The 18,822-nt window shown below is 50.6% G+C and overlaps 7 protein-coding genes across 7 annotated transcripts; 2 read left to right on the top strand and 5 right to left on the bottom strand.

The window, feature by feature from the left end:
- Positions 1-454: 454 nt before the first annotated feature.
- BO66DRAFT_465086 (uncharacterized protein) lies at positions 455-1,990 on the bottom strand. Its single transcript, XM_025652489.1, has one exon. The coding sequence runs from the start codon at positions 1,575-1,577 to the stop codon at positions 612-614; it is 966 nt and encodes a 321-aa protein (XP_025497988.1). The 5' UTR covers positions 1,578-1,990; the 3' UTR covers positions 455-611.
- A 317-nt stretch (positions 1,991-2,307) lies between these two features.
- BO66DRAFT_336875 (uncharacterized protein) lies at positions 2,308-4,404 on the bottom strand (the record flags this gene model as incomplete). Its single annotated transcript, XM_025644304.1, has 1 exon — positions 2,308-4,404. One exon carries the CDS (start codon positions 4,402-4,404, stop codon positions 2,308-2,310), a length of 2,097 nt encoding a protein of 698 aa, XP_025497989.1.
- A 1,434-nt stretch (positions 4,405-5,838) lies between these two features.
- On the bottom strand, positions 5,839-6,173 carry BO66DRAFT_416093 (YqaE/Pmp3 family membrane protein; the record flags this gene model as incomplete). The annotated part of the gene is made up of 2 exons (XM_025649574.1): positions 5,839-6,001; positions 6,157-6,173. The coding sequence occupies 2 exons, from the start codon at positions 6,171-6,173 to the stop codon at positions 5,839-5,841; spliced, it is 180 nt and encodes a 59-aa protein (XP_025497990.1).
- Positions 6,174-8,726: 2,553 nt separating this feature from the next.
- BO66DRAFT_385992 (uncharacterized protein) lies at positions 8,727-10,455 on the top strand. Its single transcript, XM_025646166.1, has 2 exons — positions 8,727-8,947; positions 8,996-10,455. The coding sequence occupies exons 1-2, from the start codon at positions 8,780-8,782 to the stop codon at positions 10,406-10,408; spliced, it is 1,581 nt and encodes a 526-aa protein (XP_025497991.1). The 5' UTR covers positions 8,727-8,779; the 3' UTR covers positions 10,409-10,455.
- Positions 10,456-10,782: 327 nt separating this feature from the next.
- BO66DRAFT_465088 (H(+)-transporting V0 sector ATPase subunit c) lies at positions 10,783-11,991 on the top strand (the record flags this gene model as incomplete). Its single annotated transcript, XM_025652490.1, has 5 exons — positions 10,783-10,803; positions 11,069-11,198; positions 11,301-11,457; positions 11,517-11,620; positions 11,684-11,991. The coding sequence occupies 5 exons, from the start codon at positions 10,783-10,785 to the stop codon at positions 11,746-11,748; spliced, it is 477 nt and encodes a 158-aa protein (XP_025497992.1). The 3' UTR covers positions 11,749-11,991.
- Positions 11,992-12,505: 514 nt separating this feature from the next.
- Positions 12,506-14,100, bottom strand: BO66DRAFT_396375 (mitochondrial 37S ribosomal protein mS38). Its single transcript, XM_025648454.1, has 2 exons — positions 13,723-14,100; positions 12,506-13,587 (listed from the first exon to the last, which is right to left on the bottom strand). The coding sequence occupies exons 1-2, from the start codon at positions 14,042-14,044 to the stop codon at positions 12,812-12,814; spliced, it is 1,098 nt and encodes a 365-aa protein (XP_025497993.1). The 5' UTR covers positions 14,045-14,100; the 3' UTR covers positions 12,506-12,811.
- Positions 14,101-14,863: 763 nt separating this feature from the next.
- On the bottom strand, positions 14,864-16,621 carry BO66DRAFT_245943 (guanine nucleotide-binding protein subunit alpha). The gene is made up of 5 exons (XM_025642904.1): positions 16,210-16,621; positions 15,960-16,144; positions 15,703-15,866; positions 15,391-15,649; positions 14,864-15,332 (listed from the first exon to the last, which is right to left on the bottom strand). Exons 1-5 carry the CDS (start codon positions 16,337-16,339, stop codon positions 14,991-14,993), a joined length of 1,080 nt encoding a protein of 359 aa, XP_025497994.1. The 5' UTR covers positions 16,340-16,621; the 3' UTR covers positions 14,864-14,990.
- Between the last annotated feature and the right edge of the window lie 2,201 nt (positions 16,622-18,822).

The following is an 18,822-nucleotide window of genomic DNA, read 5'->3' on the forward strand; positions in this document are numbered from 1 at the left end:
CCTCCTCCCTCCGTTACTTCCGACCTCCCGAGTCTACCCTCCGATTGATTTTCACATGGCTCTGGTTCCTTGTTTGGAACTTCTCAAGAAGAATATCACTCTGATATCACTGCAGTCACTTCAAGTTCTTTCCCTCGGTTCCCAGACTCAGCGTGTCTCATATCCTCTCCGCGGGGATGTTGTGGGTCAGGTCACATCTCGGAGACTCGGACACTGCAGCCCCCATCGGCCTTCCCCCCTGCCGGCCAGAGATAGAAAAGAGGGGCTTGCATTAGTGGTCTTTCCACCAAGCCACTAGCCTATTCACTGTGTAGGTAATGTATGTAGTCGAGTGAATTCAGACTTACCATGTAGTTATATGCTACAGGGATGGTTCTCAAGAAATCAGTCAAACCCTACACTGTTCAATAAAGAGATAACACAGCAGGCTATTGGGACTGGGTATTACAAGGATTGGCAAATCTTACACATGACGGACGCAAAACATCATTCGTACTGTTACTTCTTTTTATTGAATCATTCCTATTTTAACAGAGGAAGCGGACTAGGCCAACCTACACACTCCAATCCAGTCAAAATGCGACACCAACAGTACCGATCCTTGCCGCAACTCAGTCCTCTAGGGCATAATCCTCGACAGCCTGGAGTATTTGCCTGCCTTGTCGCGGGCTCTTCGTCAGCAGCCCTTCTCTGTGCCACACGCCCTGCAGCGTGAAGAAAAAGTTCCAGGCGTCTTGATGGCCGACGTGAGGACAGCTCAGCAGCTCAAGAAACTGCCGCGCGGCTGTCCAGCTGAGGGTTGCGACACTCGGACAGAGCGTATAGGAATCTGGGGGCTGGCTCGCAATCCAGAGCGCGAACCTGCACATGTGCACCTCCCAGGGACTCTTGAACTTGGCGTCGTAAGGACGGAAATCCCGGAGCACGTGCCAGAACATCTGCTCCAGGAAGGCCTTGGGCGTCAGGATCACGACTCCCGCCGCCCAACGGCCGATCCACCGAGTGGGTATCCCGCCCAGCAGGTCGAGGGCCAGCTCGGGGAGGCGGGGATCGGAGGTCAGCATGAAGTTCTGGTCGTGGGCGGCGATGTTGCTCGGGAGGGGGATGCCATTCGGCAACTTCTCCAGGAGCAAAGATTTCGCCCAGATGTGTAACAGGCCGTTCTTCCACCCCCTAATACTCTCCTTGATGTTGTTGGGAGCAGTGAGGTGGCAGTGTAGTTCCGAGAGGAAGTATTTGTCGCCCTCGTTCCAGAGGGAGCACCTGCGATCGAAACACAATGCGAGCCCCCGGCCCTCAAGGAGCTCCTCGACACGCCGAGCGTTCTCGTCCGCGACGACCAGATCTATGCTCTTCGGATAAAGACTCAAGCCGTAGGCTCGAAGCGCCAGCTCTCCAACAAGCACACAGGGCACCCCCGCCTCATTGAGGAGATTGATGATGGCCAGCTCCGGTGGCTCCGGAACTGGCCCAGACCACATCGCCGGATCACAATCCATCATCTCCATCTCCTCTGGGGGCACTGGGTCGGCGGCGGCGGGGGGTGGTGGTGGTGGTGGTGGTGATTCAGTCTTCATTTTTGCCAGGTCTTCTAAGATAACTCAGTAGGCCTGTGTCTAGGGTTGCGAGAAGGAAGATAAAGCGCGCACGAGACTGCTTCCGTCAATCCTTATATAAACCTTCCAGGCTAACCCCGCCTGTCTTTATCAACCTGGCACGTATTCCCCAAACATCCGCTTCCTCAAAGAAATTCTCAGCTCCCCACTCGAAAAGCATCATCAAACTGGGATAGAGTAAAAAGAACGATAACCCACTCAAGTGAGGCCGGGCCTTTGTGAAATCTGAATCTTGCCGACCGGAAAGAAAACCCCCGACAAACTCATGCGGTCGTAGAGTCAGGACAAAGATCTACAGCGAGGAATGCCATCTATCTTAGGTATACGCACACAACCATTTATCAAGCTGATTTTGCAAAATGCTCTGTACTCTGATATGTAGACCCAAAGAACTTTATACGGTTATATGAAACTGGATACAAGCTCTCAAAATGCATCTTATTGAACCCATTCCCCTGCCCGCCTAACAAACACTTTATACACAATGACCGCACCCTTTGAAAACATCTCCGCAGTTCCGACAATATCCCGATATATATAAAAATATATGCATAGATCGAATTGTTTATAATACACCAAAAAACAAGAAGGACATCTTCTCCAGGAAGAAACCAAAAAGAGCGATATCCCTGAAGAAGGAAAGACCGGCCCACTCACTACCCAGAGCGAGCTAAGCGAGCAGTAAGCCCGCTCAATCTACCCGGAGGATGAGATCCGAGCCCTGCCTCGAAGGTGTCAGGTTGCGCTGCTCCATTGGCACCGGCTTCCTCGGAACAGGCGGCCTCCTCAGACTGTCGGCGGACGAAACGGAGTCGAAGGACGTCCTGCGTGCTTGGGCTCCGTATCGCGAACCATAACCATCCTCCTCATGCCAGGGACCACGGGGCGCATAGGTCCCCGCTGTCGGCTCCTCATCGGGCTCGGGCGTGACCCGGCGAATCTGCACCCTCCGAATATCATCCTGTCGCACAATCCGGGGCCGGGAAACGATTTCTTGCGCAGGGCTGATGGACCTCGAGTTCGGCATGCGTGGGAGGCCGACAGGGATCCGGCTGCCGGTCGGAGTCTCGTATTGCCAGTTGGGAATCTCGAGGTTCGGGGTCCTGATTTCTCGCACCGGAGTGAGGGGCCGCAGACTTCCTGAATGGCGTGATTCGCGTCGGGAGGGTTGGGGTCCTTCGCCATATGTGTGATAAGGAATTGGGTCTGTGTCGTAGATCAAACGCCGGCCTCCCCCGGGGCTGTCATCGAGATATGGTGACGTCCTAGCAGGCCTTGTGTGACCAGCATCACGATCTGTCCAGTATGCATCGGCATAATCTTCGTGACTCAACCTTGGGGAAGGATGGGCCGAGCCACCAACGACATTGTTCGAGGGGGAGGCTGTCTCCGCAGGGCTTCCATATCCCGGTCCTTGGTACCGATTTGGTCCTCTCAGAGCAAGCTTCCCTTCTTGGCCTTCTCGGAACCCATGCAACATAGCGCGTGGATGGGCGGGTAGGCCGGCCGCTGGAGGTCTTTTATGAGGCCGGTCGAGTTGCGGTTTGCGTGACCAAGTAGATGGACCTTGGTTTAACCGAGGACTGGCAAGGAAGCTGCGTGGCTTGGTGACATCCTCCTCGAACAGTGTTCCCACACTGCCGGGCCGTTTCTGCCGACTCCATCTTAGTGGCTCCGGATACAGCCCGTATGTTGGCTTTTCCGGGAGCAAGCTCGAGAGAGTCCGTGGAGTAGAATGCGCTAATGATGCTTCCGCATCAGAGTTAGAAGATATGGCGAAACCGATGTTGTGGGGACTATGAAATCTCGTGGAATCCCCGTCATACCGATGCCGTGGTGTATCTGCAACAAAAGTTGGATTATGAAGCCTTGGTTCGAAGGGAGTTATCAAGCGTGACGTTTCCGAGTCTCTGTCCACGCCGCCGGGCATAGGCCTGGGTCCCGTTGGCCGCCGAGGCGGGAAAGCGAACTCTGGAGGTTCCGCCATGACTCCGCCAATCTCGAAGAAGTTTCTATCTCGAGCCTCTGCATCCCGACGTTTGTTCTTCCTGTACCAAAACAACACCAGAACTCCGATGAGGAAGAATCCCGCCATTCCAGAAGCAACAGATATGCCAATCACCGCACCGGCGCTAAGCTTACTGTGCGTGGTGGTTGTAGCGGCGGCGGCAGCAGCGGTCGAGGTACTGTTGCTACTACTGGTCGTGCTGCTGGAGGTAGTCCAGGTGCCACTTGTCGAATAAATCGTATTAGATATAGTGGTCGGACTGTCGAATGAGGTGATAAGGGCAGAAGTAGTATGCTGGGTTCTAGTTTGAGTTTGAGAAGGTAGTGAGGTAGATGATACCGTAGAGACGACACTGTGAGGCTCAGAGGAAGTGGTGACTATCGCAGTTGTACTCTGGGTCGACGTGATTGTAGCTGTTATTGTGGCATGGGTCCGCGGCAATGCTCCGGCCACTGAGTCGCAAATGTCGTAGAGGTCGGAGGAGAAGATGGTCTTGATGGGACACAGCGACAGACTGCATCGGAACGCAGCCTCGCCCAAGGTATAGCCACTGGTTGTATTCGTCCGACATAAACAGTCGAGATTCCATGTTTTTCCACACGCATCATCCGGATAGTCGGAGATTACGAATTCGTCAACACACTCTCGAGCACATTTGGGTATTAGACTGGGAAAAGACGACGCTGTCGCGGTAGGATAAGAAGATTGCGATGTAGAAGCGAGACATGGAAGAAGTGATAGTGCTGCGATGAGTAGCCATTGAGAAAGAGACAATAACATTTTGTGTCAACCTAGAATTTAGGTTAGCATGTTGATTTCATGTTTCCATGATGCCATTAGAAAGCAAGCTTTCTTACATCAATCTGGACACTGCAGAGGTTCATCTGCCTCCACAACCATTAGTGGAAACGTGATACCATTCTACTGAAAGATTGAGACAAAGACACTGGCAAAAGAGGCATGCAGTGCTCGAACAAACAAACAGATTTCTAGCACCGGCTCGAGTGAAAGAACATGATAAACTGATTCTGTGGAGGTCGGCAGCGTCAAGGGGGTAACCGTCCCATTTCAGAGATTAGAGACCCGCGTGTTCCACATTTTGCCATCGCCTTGTCATTGTGGGCGTCAAAGGAGACACGGGATCTCATTATGGCGCCGAGTGGCTGCAAAGCAACAAGGCCATAATGTGAGACGGTAACAATGAGACTGCGCCCCCTGTAGGCGCTTGTGTGAAACATGGTGATTCTGTCATAGATGCACTACACGTAGTCAACCGATGGGATTTCTTCAGCATGATTAGCGCTTTTGAATGGATGCGGGGCTGGCAGAGAGAGTGATGTTGATGCGATACGCGCCGTGTTAGCGCCGATGCTGCAGAGTGTACTGAAGGATGATGTCAGGTCAGCTGACTTGAATATTCAGGGTCTATGTACTGCTCCCTGGACTGGTCTCACGATGAAGCATTAGTTGAACAAATGTCTTTTTTCTTTACCTTTGAACGCTGATTTGTGCCTGAATATATTGATTCATTTAGAGGTTGTGTCTCTCCAACTTTTTGTCTCTGTTCACCACTGTCCATCAATCGTCGCCTAGGTGTAGTCTGGGAATAAGAAGGCCACTCTATCTTCCAATCAGCTACCTTAATGTGCACCCAGATACACATATGCGGGGAACGATGGATTTTCAAAAGTAATTTGAATTATTGCCATTAATCATTAGAAGCTGATCATTGCCAACAGTACAAGCAAAGCCCAGTATCACAATGAGCTGGTATCATCGAAAAGAAAAAAAAAAGAAAAGAGAAAAAAAAAACAACAGATCTGCGACAGAGGAAACGGACATCAGAGACATAGGGAGAAAGAAGATGGGAGAGATCCGACCCCATCGCCATAGTGTTTTGACATGGCATCTCCACCCGCGTAGCTCGAGGATCCAGTAAAGCGCAGGAGCAGACGGTAGGTTAATTGGCGGGGTCAAATTAGGCTAGAGCCGGTCGGAAGCCCGCGGAACAATTAAAAGCTGACAACATCACGGACAACACTCCCCCCGTTCAGTTTGGAATGTTGACTGCCAATTGATGGGGGATACAATCGTGGGACGAAGAATGCTGGTCGACTGAACCGGGTGATCGGGCGATGAACAAGCAGGCGGTCTAACTAGTATTTGAAGATGATGTAACTGCAGACGCTAGTTAGCAATGGCGTTCCCAGCAACTCAACTAGTGATGGGAAAGGCAACGTACAGCGCGTGGATAATACCAGGGAGCCAACCCAGGATTGTCAAACAGATGTTGATCAGCAGATCAGCACCGCATCCGCGCTCGAGGAAAACTCCCAGAGGAGGCAGGATGATCGCAAAGATGATCTTGCAGACGTCACTGTCCAGAAAAAAGACCTGTGTTAGCGGTGTTTCTTTGTTTGTCGGGTAAAGTCCAATGGAAGCTGCCTGGGCTGAACTGCATCATAAAAAGTCCAGACCGCTGGCAAGCTACCTGGTCACTGAAAAGGGTCATTGCGGGTGGAAGTGACTTACGAAGCAGTGAAAGGCATGGTGAATGGGAGGGTGGAGTGACTGTCTTGGAACAGTTATCGATAACGGTGGAACGTTGGTTTCTGGAGGCTTGATGCGAATGAAGAGTCTCAAGAGGTGAAGAAAGATTTGAGAGAAGTTGAGAAGAGAAGAAGAGCAAGAAGAGAAGGGAGAAGGAAGGAGCGGGACCACAGGAGTCTTTTAAATTCTGGGTGGGCAAAGCAACTGCCCGCTGGCTCTGCACCGACCACTTCGGGAGCAGGGCGTAGGGCGTCACGGTACCTACTACTAGACCAACTATTGATCTAATGCCTATTCCTGGCTAATAGACAAATTGGCGACTCCGTACACAGTACTAGTATTGACAGTACATAGCCCATAGCCATAGCCAGTGTACTCCGCCAAGATCCAAACCTTCGTTCATGCCATGCCGATGAGATGATCTTCTCGGTATGACGGCTTCGTGGGATGCATGCTACGTCATACTTGCTCAGCCTGCTGTGGCTGATGCGAACACCCGTTACTGATTGGCCTCGACGCTTCAGGTGAGCATTTGCAGCGTCAGTCCATCCAAGGATCGATGGTGGTAGACTTTTGCGTCGTATCGACGTCGAAGTGCACTGAGTACACTGTTGGAGGGTTGATTAGGTTACCATCATGAATGTCACCCGGTAGTCGCAAGATCCTCGCTCAGTAAGGGGTTCTCTTCTCAGCCTGCTAACGCCTGGCTAACTAATTCGCTGATTGCTAATTGTGAACCTACCCCATACCGAACCGCGGGTCTTCACGATTTGTGTCCCCTACAAATAAAACCTTCTGTTCCTTTTTCCCGTAAACTTTTTTTGTTTTATTTAGATCTCTAATTTTGTTGCCTGGAAAACGCTTGGCATATCCGACTTTCCTTTCGCCATCGGCGGTCGGCTGAGGAACTCAAGCTCGGCGCAACTGAGCGAAAAACGCTGCGCAATACCTTATAGGCTAATTCGAAGGTGAGTTCATCTGTAGAATTACTCTTCCTCATGCTGGAGCTTTGATAATAGTACGTAGTTACGCTTAAGAGTACTTCCAAATCCTCGCTGAGACCGGGGTCCAGCAAACCAAGTACCGAGTGGGCCCGACAGCCCTATGAACCACCCTGCACACGAATCATGACTGGAGAATGGAGAATATAGCAAAACAATTACACTCGCATGAGCTGTCGGTCAATGGTCCACCCGTCATCATTGCTTTACATGTACTGTACTCGTACATAGCAGTGTGGCTTTGCTGTGGGCTATGTTTGCCTTCTTCTACTCCGTGCACTAATCATATCCATCGAGTATTTGTGTAGATCTATTCTAGGAGGAACAGAAGTGAAATCATTTCACATGCATCTTATCTTCCAACACGCGTCACCTAAGCCACATTCCTTTGAACATCTTGAAACGTCATTCCCACGTATCTTTATGCTTCTGATACCATCAAAAAGACAATACTCATATTTGTGCCAATGAGTAATCATAGACCACAAGTCCATCGTCACTTTGGGATCGGTAGGCCTTGAGAACGTGCTGGCTACATTCTGATTGCATGCTTCCTATAGGGCAGATGGGAATAGCTTATGATTAGCCAGATTGATACTATCACTACCATGCAACCACAAACTTTGCTTGTACCTGAGAACAATCGGAGCCGGTTATCGTTGAGTTCCGGAGTTCCAGAAGACATCGCTCCCCTGGAAAGCCAATCGCCTTGTGCTATCCATGCATTGGTGCATATGGCCAGGCGACTGCACGAGATGTTCTCGATTGAATAGGTTGGCAACAAGCTATAACAATCCGTAGGTAGCACACTTCCACGTCTGCTTCGAACCTGGCCGCAGCCGCGCATCCCCTCTCCCTGGTCATCTTGCATATCCAGAGACATCAGTCGCATCCAGCCGCAAGGCCCGAAGGTTGCAGAGAAGAACGCCCCCCTCTGCATCGATCTACACCATATCTGCCATTTAGTCATCCGTGTGTCTAGACATGATGAAGAATCCTTCCAGAATCATCAATGATGAATGATGTCATAGCCACCCCCGGTTATGCAAATCGAACGAAACAAGCTTTCTGCGTCTCCAACACCCTTGTTGAAGTGCCCCATGCTTGATCTACACAATCAATCGCGCACGGTTTTTGGATATTACCATGCATAAAAGTCCTGATTGAAGGGTGCAATAGACACCGGCCTCGCATTATGCCAAGCATAATCCTACCGGGGATGGCAGGTTTCTTGAGCTGCTTGATCGTTGACAGGACTGCTGGTATGTGCGTGACAGTATGTGGCGTGGGCCATGACAGGATTGTCGCTAATCTCCACCACTGTAAGTATAGGACAGCCTACGATGGTCCACAAAATCAGTATGTTATGGTTACGTTTCGAGCCAAGAGGTGCAATGAAGACGAGTTCCCATCGAGAGGCAGGATCAGTAACTTACCTTACCTACAGTACTCTGTAATCTAGACCGTGTCCCTAGGCGGTGAGCGTCCAAAAATCCGCCGCTCCCTCCGCATTTCCGGGCCATGATGACACTCAATTTGCAACGCTCCTGACTTGTAGCTGGTCGAAAAATCTCAATTTCGATTGAGGTATTCATGTTACTCCTATGTCACTAATGTTTGGGTCCGCCCCGCGCTCATTGCCAGCACGGCTGGCTTGTCGTCGCCATACAGATCGGCGCATCCCTTTCATTATTCGAAGGTCGGTCGCAACCACGGCTTCCAGTGCCCGTCCCATAGCCTATACTTGGCTCACGCAGACTCCAGGCGCGATTGTGCGTTACTATTTCCTGTCCTCTGGGTATAAATTGACCTCTCCACAGACCCTAGACGATATCATTTCGAGTGCGCCTTCTTACCCCGAATCTCCACCACGATCCGATGATGTTCCTATCTTTCTCGTGACCTCCGCTTTCGCATCATGGATCGACTTGTCGTCTCACACATTCCCTGAACAATGGATGAGTCACTACTTCTCAGGGTCCACCGATCCTGTGCATTCTATCTTCGCAATTGTCGATAAGCTTCCTGATACTCGACCACACGCACTACAGAATGGGGTGAGCCCCTGCGCCCAGGAAGCCGACGGGATATCGGTGCTGTTAGTAAATCGGGACAATGTACAAGGTCAGCTCGCTGCGCCTCGCCGGACACGAAGCATGGAGGCCACAGATTCAGGACTAGTATTCTCAATTCCGACAAGCGATACTCAGGCATCGAATGGAGGATTTAAGAAGTCCATCCATGAAGTAGGCCTGCGACTTGCAAATACGATCTTCATCAATGGAAAGGAGAATACTCTCTTTGGAGCCCGTTGGATCTACAATACTGCTGCAAAGAGATATACACTCGACCGTGCGCTGGACTTGTCGAACTGCATTGTCACTTCACCAGCAGCGAACGTTAGCGACTCTTTCGAGCTTCCATTGTACCCCGTCGGGCAACGAAGGAGGGTCATTTCCAGTATGGGAAACATTCTCCGTCAATTGTCCAGACATACAGATAAACACTCCCAAGATCCCATGCCAGCTTCCTTGGAGCTGGAGAAGGACCTCCCTCGCTACATTGCCGAACACAACATCACTGACCAAAGGGTCTCCGTTTGGGCTTTAATTGAGACGTCCGAGAAGGGCTACGCGGCAGGCAAGGAGGCTTCTCAAGAAAGCCTTATCGAGGCGATCCGGAAGGGCGGTAAACTCCACCGAGTGATGAGTGGCGGAGGAGGATGGGGCAAGAAACAGGGCCTCCTATCATTAGACCCTGAAACAACATTCATGGAATCAACCCAGAAAGACAGGCTACTGGGGTTCGAGGGACTCTTTACTGCGGGCGATGCGGGAGTCTCGACCAATTCACCGCCGCCGCCTCCGCCGCCGCCATTCGAGATGCGCGGCTTCGGCGAGGATCTTTCCACTCTCTCGCAGGCTGCAGGGCCTGGCGACTACGTCCAATTCTTCGTTTCCGTTGAACCTAGTCATCCAGATTGGCCGGCATCTCGGACTGGAGGCAATGCCTTCCATTTCGGCGTTCTCTCGGACTCCGAGACTGTTCCTTTGCAAAGGGAATCTGGTGAACAGAAAGACCTTCGGGTAGTTCCTGGCTACTTTGGTGGGCTGTCGGAGAAAGCTATAACCTACGTGCAACCCATGGCTGGGAAAGAGTCAACTGGGGAAGTGCACGAATCGAGCTCGAAGTTCGACATTCCAGGATGTCGGGTGGCATTAGAGCTGAATTGATGATCGAATCATATAGAATGGTTGCTAGTCATGTAAAATATTGTATTGACGAACTGTGGTATAATGAATGCAGCATAGTACTTCGTAGTGATCGCGGATAGTTAGGTCCATCCAGTGCTGATGTCAGTGGTTGGGGCAATGCGGGAAGGCGCCAAGCCGCAGGTCACGTGGTAGCGCAGGTGGTCGGTGAACCTCTCCGAAGCAACCAGCGTGTTCGCCTTCCAAGCCTCCATCTCCGTCTCAGCTCTCCCACGCCTTCGCCTCATCTCATCGCTGTCGACGCGGCCTTCTTCTACCCTACTTTCACTTTTCTCGGCTGTTTCTATAGCTTCTCCGCATCTGTCAAACTCCAAACAGCCATCTAGACCAACAAAATGGCCACCGAACTTTGGTACGTAATCACCCTGGTTCACTCCTTTTCCCAACATCCCAACGCATAGCTTGTGCGATAAGCTATCAACCCTACCCATCAGTGCCTTGTTGCGGACTGTGCTAATTTGTATGGCTATAGCCCTGTCTATGCTGTGAGTTGACTAGCACCCCTCATCGATCATGTGCTGAAGCTCGACGGGGGACCGTCGGGTCCTCCACGAATGGAGCAACGTCACCTTGCACGAAACGAAGACCCCCTCGTACAAATAGCTAACTGCCGCCCATTAGCCCTTCTTCGGTGCGCTGGGTTGCACCTCAGCCATCGTCTTCACCTGCTTCGGAGCTGCCTATGGAACTGCCAAGGCCGGTGTCGGTGTCTGCGGCATGGCCGTCCTCAGACCCGATCTGATCGTCAAGAGTACGTTGGAAGCCCTTTTCAACTTTCGCTGCAGCTGTGGAGGAGAAACCAGGCTTCTGCAGTCTATACTTGGAACTGAGCCACTAACGACTGTGATAACAGACATCGTCCCCATTGTCATGGCGGGTATTATCGGTATCTACGGTCTGGTCGTGTCCGTCCTTATCGCCAACGATCTGAACCAAAAGGTGCCGCTGTACACCGGATTCATTCAGCTGGGAGCTGGTCTCGCTGTCGGTCTGGCCGGTCTGGCTGCTGGGTATGTTCTTTGAGCTTTACTACGATTTCGAGCCGAGAAGCTGACTATTTATCTTAAAGTTTTGCCATTGGTATTGTGGGTGACGCTGGTGTCCGTGGAACTGCTCAACAGCCCCGTCTCTACGTTGGAATGATTTTGATTCTCATTTTCGCTGAAGTTTTGGGTACGTCCACCATATCTATAATGTGTCTACTTCGGCACCACTAACCACCGATCCTCTTATCAGGTCTGTACGGTCTTATCGTCGCCCTTCTCATGAACTCCCGCTCGAGAATTGACGCCGTCTGCTAAGCGAACGTTCCTAATGCTCGCTCGCCCGCACGTTCTCTGTGAGACTCGTGCGCGCACCGGCGATGGCAACGACGAGATGTGAACAAGAACCCGCGCGAGCGGTGCCCCGTCGTTGAAGCCTAGTGTTCCCCATGTTACGAATCGTTTATACCGTGAAGCGCGGATTTGGTCCAGAAATCCATTCTCAAGAAAACATGATCTTTTAACGTGATGTGTGTGTGTGTGTCTTGGTTGTCGGAAACATTCCCTAAGATTTACGTTACCGACAAGTGGTGGAGAGACAAGTTGATCCGCTTGCAGGGTCTGTGAGTTGAGAAAAGGGACGGCTATTGGATAGGTATATCAATCTCCCTCCTTTTCCATTTCTTCGCGTCCCTTGGAGCAGGAGAAGGAGATTATATGCCAGTGTAGACTACTATTAGTGGGAGGAAGTGGCGAAGGGGGCGATGTTTGACTGGTTGGTAGATATTTGAATTTACTATTGCATGGCTAAAGGTTTTCTTTTTTTGTGTTTTATTTTTTGCGTTGCTTACATGCTTACTGTTTGCTTCCTGTACTCTATGGGTGTCATGTCGGTACTTGTTGAATCAATTGATCCTGACACTGAAATCGATCTGAGCTGGGAGAAGGGGAGAAACAAGGCCCTGGCAAATATTTCCAGGTATGGTGCATGCGCATCGGCTTACGAGTATAGATAAACCTCCTGGAAAGAGTGGGCATGCACATACGCACATACGATTACACGAACCTAACCAGCCGAGAACTGAGAATAATGATAATATGTCACATAGTATTGTCTATAAGTGTCGGTTGAATTGGTTGACTAGTAGGTCGGTTGATGGGGAGGGAGATAGAGATAAGATGCATGCAAGTCAAGCAAGGAAAACGGAAGATATCCAGAGAAACCAGAGGTCAACGTTGCTTTCGAAAAGTTGTTGGGAGGAGGGGGAAAAAAAAACCGGAAAAAGGGAAACCGGATTCATCATCACAAAGCAACGAGACAAAAAAAGAGCAAAAAGAAAGCACATATCTTGGGTTCGGAGAAGGACGAAAAAAAAGCTTCTTAAGACTTCTCCAACTTCCGCCTCAAGGTTCTCGTCTTCCGCAACAACTTCTTGAACTTGTGCTTCTTCATCTTCAACCGGCGACGTCTCTTTGTGCTGATGGCCTGCATGGGGCCGTTGATCTGCTGATCCTGCTGGTCGATGTAGCTGAGCTCCGGGTGGGCGGAGGGGTCCACGACATCGATGTAGGCCTCGACGATCTCCGGCGGCGCCTGCGCAGCCCCGGGGACGCCCATGTCCTTGGTGGGCATGAAGGGGCCGGCGTGGGCCTGGTAGGTCTTGCGGCCATCGGGAAGGGTGGACTCGTGGATGGTCAGGACGGCGGAGTAGGTTTCCGTCGTGTTGTTGTGGTGGTTACCCGTCGTCGTCGTTGGGGGGAGGAGCTGCTGCTCGTTGGTGGTGTTGTTGTTGTTGTTGTTGGCGGACATCTCGTTCATGGGGACCGGGGGTGGAGGAGGGTGGAAGGGCCGCAGGCGCTTGGTGAGTTCCTCGATGGAGAGGGTCAGGTTCATGGTTTGAGAAGGTTGCTGGCCCTGCTGGCCCTGCTGGAGGAAATTGCGGTCGGTCAATTCCTGCAGCACGGCCTGGTAGTGGTTGTGGTCGTCCTCGCCTTCCATGGAGTGGACGGCGGACGAGAGCGTGGAGATCACATCGTCGACGGCGGGCTTGCGCTCGGTAAAAATGGCGTCGAAGGCTTCGGAGGTGGAAGTCGGGGGCACGCTGGTGGAGACGGAGATGGGACGGTGGATGGAGAAGAAGGAAGCGACCTGGACATCTGCATGGAAGAGAAGAAAAAATGTGTCAGCAGCTGGAGTTCGGCTTCGGGAGCTTGTCACGTTGCTTTCCCCCCAATGTCGCACTTTGTCTTTTGGAAAGGGGAAAATCTGTTCGAGCTGGCTGGCTGGCTTACCATGCGGGAGGAGGTGCTGGGTCGAGGGAACGCTGGGAAGTCGGGAAAATGCCGTCTGCTGCTGCTTGTTGGAGCCCGTGCGGACATTGTCCTTACGACTCCGACGGGTCGACTTCCCTGAGTTCACTTCCAACTCCAGCTTCCTTGCGCCATCGCTAGAATTCGAGGACGAGGAGGAGGAGTAGCGCCGTTGACGCACAGGCTGCGTTGAGCCGGTGAGATTGTTCGCGGAGGTGGTGAGAGTTTGGCTTGAGGCGCGAGTGACGCCTGAGATAGGGGCAATGGGGGCCCAGGCCGCCCGGCGCAGCGAGGAAGAAAGCATTTTTCTGGTTTCCAAAGCGTCGTAAGGTCCCAGAAGCTGGGTAAACGAACTTGGCGGATGCGAAAGAGGCGAAACCGAAGTTGAAGTTGATGAGCCGATCATGCGGATCTCTGCTTAGCTCAGCAGAGATTTGCGGGATAGTGTGGCAGGTCATGTGATATCAAGGCTTGTATGATCTCGAGGTAGGGAACAGATTCTGCCACCTTTGACCTGACACACTCAATCTGAACTAAATGGCTACAATGCCCAGCCTCTGTGATCTCCGTATCTCTGGCGGTAGTAACCATGTAAGTTGTTGCTTCCCACCAAGGGGGCTCAGGTGAGCTGCGTTGTTCGCACCACCACACAAAGGAAACCTTAGCAGTTTGGCAATGGGTCTATTGGCAATGCGCATGTTACAATAATTGCCACGCAAACTTGGATCGTTCCAAGATAGGACATACTACAACTGTAGGTCTTCGAGTGATCTAAAATTTGGAAGACGTGCATGATTGCCGTCAACTCGACAAACAAATGTTGTCCTTTATGTAACACTGAATAGGAGAATGAAGTAGATACATTGAAGAAAGAGATGGAACCGATAGACCCAATGAGAGGCCAAGCATTGGAAATAAAGGCCAAACGAAATCGTAAGGTGTTGCTAAGGACGCAGACACAGACACAAGTATGTGGTATATGGTATCAATCTGCATTAGAAAGGAGATTCACGCCGCTGAATCGAAGATGAGATGCGTGCTTTTTTCAGTAGAGAAGAGCGTGGTGATAAGAAAGTCATCCAAGCGAGCCAAGGACGATCCTGAGAATGACAAGGGAAGAGAATGGCGTCGAGCAGTTGCGGACAGCACAAGTAATGCTGCTAAGGTAATATCAATAATATTTAGTGGGAGATGGAGATCCCACGGCCGCAAGAATGTTTCATTAGATATTAGTCATGCCTAGTGATACCTTAGAGTATTAAGGTGTGGAGATTCTTCTGGATTATCATGTCTTGCACGGAATCCATGGTAGCTTTCAATAAAGTGGTATCGGTGGCGTTTGTATAGTGGATGTAAATCTCGCGGTCTGGAATCCGATTGATGCCTCGGAAGCGGTCGGCGAAGTATCTTGCTGCAGCATCGAAGTCGGTGTTCGAACCGTTGTAGTCGGGGAAATGATTAGAGACAGGCGAAACTTGAAGTTTCCCCTTGAAGAGATCAATCTTGTTCAAGAAGAGAATGATGGGCTTGCGCTTGAACCACTCGCCATTCACAAGTGATTCAAACAGCATCATTGCCTCATGCATTTGGTTCTGTGCGCACAAAATGGTTAGATGGCACTAGATCATACAAAATGAGACCATGACTTACGGCATTCTGATCCTCAACAAGACATTGATCGTATCCTGATAAGGCAACCATGAACAAGAGGCATTGCACACCCTCGAAGCAGTGAATCCATTTCTTGCGCTCGGATCGTTGTCCGCCAACATCCATCATCCGAAAGTTCATCTGACCGAGTTCGAAGAGAGTTTCCGTTATTCCTGTCGTTCGCAACCGAGCTTGTAGCATGTCCTGATTGTCGGGGAGCCAACCGGGAGTAAATATCCGGTCAAGAGATTCGAAAAAGCTGGAAAGAAGGTTAGTTGAGTCGCTTAGGCTAAGCCGTCATTCGCCACTTACTAGTGTAGGTTATCATGAAGCGCAAATTCATGTCCTCGAGCCACTGCCTTCTGAACGCCTGAATCGTCCCAAATATCCCTCAAAGCATCACGAACTTTCAAATCCGAGAATGCTTCATCGGAGCCCACATCCGGCTCCAAATTGTCAATAAATTCACCCAGCGACTAAGCCGATGAGTTTAATAATCAGTTTCTGGACCATCAGATCCAAGCAGTGGACCTGGATAATAACTTCCATCGGTTTGAAGGCTAACTTACCTTAGTTGTTTCAAGTTGATAATCAATGCTCTCTGTACGCATAATTTCCAATAGAACTTTGAAGGCAATAATCAGGTTCGAGTAGATTACCGCCCGAGTCTGAATTCGTTCGTCTTCAGGAAATCCTCCCGAGTGGATGATGCGCATCTGTTTGATGATTGTTGACTTGCCGGATTCTCCCGCACCTGAATAGATCTGGTCAGTGCGAAGAACAAACCAAGCATCGGCGTATGCCAAAGCGCAGGCTTACCAAGGAGAAGAATTTTGATCGTTCTGTCCATCACTTTCTTGTCATTTTTGAGCGCCTTCTCTATCCTCACATTCCGTTGGAGAGCTTCTTTATCTCCCGCATCTACGGGCTTCGAACTCATACAACCCATTTTGCGATAGTATAATTGATTCCTGACAAATGTGAAAAGAAGTATCTGTTTCCGTTGTGTTAATAAAGTGACTCCGAAAATCCATCCAAAGATGCGCGCAAAGACTGTCAGGTCTGAAATTGAATCAGGGATGCGCTCAGGCTGCGAGGAATGACCAGTCAAGTGGGTTACACTCGAAACATGTATCAGGTGCAGATCTGACTCTAAGTGGGGGAAGCAGTGCCGCCATTCAAAATTCGGAATAAGATGAAGTCACTTACACTCGGGAACAAAGAAAACGTCTGACAAGCGGAGGGGTAGAGTTGCTATATCGGCAGCGTAAGATTAGACACGCTTCCACCGAGTTTATTCCTGCAGCAGCAGCGAGAGGCGTCGGGAAATTTGTACGTACACTGAGATATTCTATTTTCGCCGAACTATCCGCGGCTGCTGGCTCAACACTTCCCAATTATTCAAGTATCGGTCTTGTGTGGCGGCCTATATGCGACGATTATCTCCACGCGCAGAGAGTCCGCTGTGGATAGTTTCTCGACAGTATTCGGGTGAATTCGAAGGCAAGAAAGCTTTAAGGAGAAGCGAGTTGGTTGGCAAGAACGGGAGATTCGACGGCTACAGCTCCGTGCGACTTTGGGGCTTTGATAAGCGCAACGATGTCGGCGACAGGAAGAGGGATTGAGATACTCGAGTGCGAGATAGGTGCGACGATATATTTATCTCGCTATACCCCTGTTGAATCTGAAAACGAAGGAGAGGATGTATTCCAGCTGAATGAGAGAAGAGTCGAAGGTAATCAAAATCGGAGTTGGCGTAGGAGGAAGATGGGCATTACTCCCATATCACAGCTGATGGGAGAGACGGAGGGAATTGTAGAGAAGGAGCAGAAAGGAGCACAGAGGATGAAGGAGGAGAAGTATCCTTGTCGAAAGCAGCAGATCTGTCTATAGAAAGAGTAATTGGTGGACAGGACGAGGTAACGGAGGTGTCGCGCAATTCGTTGAGATATTCCAGTAATCCCGATCGGAGTGGGTCGCAGTGCTTTTGCTAGCAAGGTCAGTTCAGTCGGTGGGTGTGGGTTTTCTTGGATCCTGAATGGCCCTGACGCGGCGCCTGTAAGACTTGTAATACGACAAGTGATGAGTGGTAAGATACTCAACTTCGTTCGTCCCAGGGGAGGTGAGAAACTCAATAGAAAAAGAGAGAGAGAGAGAGGAGAAGAAGAAGAAGAAGTGTGAGGGTGTTTTGAGGGAGTGTGAAGGTGGTAGCGGTGGTGCTAAGGGACTTAGCCATAAGTAAGCCCTTATGCAATTAGTGTCAGTTACCTAGTAGGTAGCAGTGGAGAGGAGATAACATGGTGAGCGGAGAGCTAGACTCCTTAGACTACGGTAGGTTAGGTAGTTGATTCGGTCATGTCAAGACTTGAGAGGGGCACCGGCACAGCAATAATACGAGTGGCTCCGGTGGATGAGGCCTGGATCCACCACTTGATTCTTCGCCCGCTCTTAGTCTGATTCGAGCCGATTGGTGATAGTGCTAGGTAATGTAATATGCCATACAACAGGCATTGTAACCATACTGATACATACATACACGGCTTTACCAGCACTTACCAGCACTTACCAGTATTGTACTGTACTCCAGCTGGCTCTGACTGACTCGAGCTTCTCCTCTTGAGACCCAGTGAAGGTTTCATGACCTATGCCCATGCCATGGGTCTGCAGTAGACTGCAGTATCATGAGGGTCTAACCACGCGCCTTCATTCAAGGAGATGTCAACTACCGACCGGAACCAGCTTCGTCATCGTATGATTCAAACAAAGAAACAATGACTTTCCAGCCTAAGCCCCCCCCCCCCTATATCGCCTTTCTCTTCCACCTTCAGGTAGTCCTATCCGTGTTTTGAGCTTGACTTTCACACTATCCAAACATAGTTCCTCTTACTACTCGCACGCAACGCCACGAGGCACGGGAGTACCGCGCTTGCCATGCACGGATCGACGTATATTTGCCTTAGAACCATACTGAACCTTATCCAGCGCATGGAGCAAACCTTGGAAGGTGCTGACCACGACCTAAGCTGCTAACAAAGACAGTCTCCCAGTCTCCCTGGCTAGCTCCAGTGAGTCCGTGGAGTCGAAGTCTCGTTCTCATGCGGTCAACCCTGGGTTTCCGAAGTCGTAAGTGATTTGGCTCTAAGCTCAGCAACCAACACAAGAGCCCTGTAGATCTCGATGGCTAGAAATCCCACTGTAGATCACCATCCAGCAAATATATAAGAGGCCTGCTCTGTTAGGGCTGCTTTGGCTCACCGAGCATCATATCCAGACTGGGAGCAGATCATCGTCAATTTACTCAACAGCGTACAGGTCTGGACCTACCTATTCGACATTGTTGAATCAACAATCGGTGTATGCATCAGCATCGAGGAGCTCGACTGATCAAGAACCAAAAGAAAAAGGCCTTCGACCATCGGCTGGCTAATGGTG

The sequence above is a fragment of the Aspergillus aculeatinus genome (assembly GCF_003184765.1).
Source record: "Aspergillus aculeatinus CBS 121060 unplaced genomic scaffold BO66scaffold_87, whole genome shotgun sequence".
Classification (NCBI taxonomy): Eukaryota; Fungi; Ascomycota; class Eurotiomycetes; order Eurotiales; family Aspergillaceae; genus Aspergillus; species Aspergillus aculeatinus.

Excerpts from the sequence above, each read along its gene's own strand:
- BO66DRAFT_465086 (XM_025652489.1), bottom strand. The coding sequence starts at position 1,577 with ATGAAGACTGAATCACCACCACCACCACCACCACCCCCCGCCGCCGCC.
- BO66DRAFT_385992 (XM_025646166.1), top strand. The coding sequence starts at position 8,780 with ATGTCACTAATGTTTGGGTCCGCCCCGCGCTCATTGCCAGCACGGCTG. Across the intron at positions 8,948-8,995 it reads CGCAGACTCCAGGCGCGATT|ACCCTAGACGATATCATTTC; the intron begins GTGCGTTACTAT and ends ACCTCTCCACAG.
- BO66DRAFT_396375 (XM_025648454.1), bottom strand. The coding sequence starts at position 14,044 with ATGCTTTCTTCCTCGCTGCGCCGGGCGGCCTGGGCCCCCATTGCCCCT. Across the intron at positions 13,588-13,722 it reads CCAGCACCTCCTCCCGCATG|ATGTCCAGGTCGCTTCCTTC; the intron begins GTAAGCCAGCCA and ends TCTTCCATGCAG.
- BO66DRAFT_245943 (XM_025642904.1), bottom strand. The coding sequence starts at position 16,339 with ATGGGTTGTATGAGTTCGAAGCCCGTAGATGCGGGAGATAAAGAAGCT. Across the intron at positions 15,650-15,702 it reads CTTCATGATAACCTACACTA|CTTTTTCGAATCTCTTGACC; the intron begins GTAAGTGGCGAA and ends CCTTCTTTCCAG. Across the intron at positions 15,333-15,390 it reads TTGTTGAGGATCAGAATGCC|AACCAAATGCATGAGGCAAT; the intron begins GTAAGTCATGGT and ends TTGTGCGCACAG.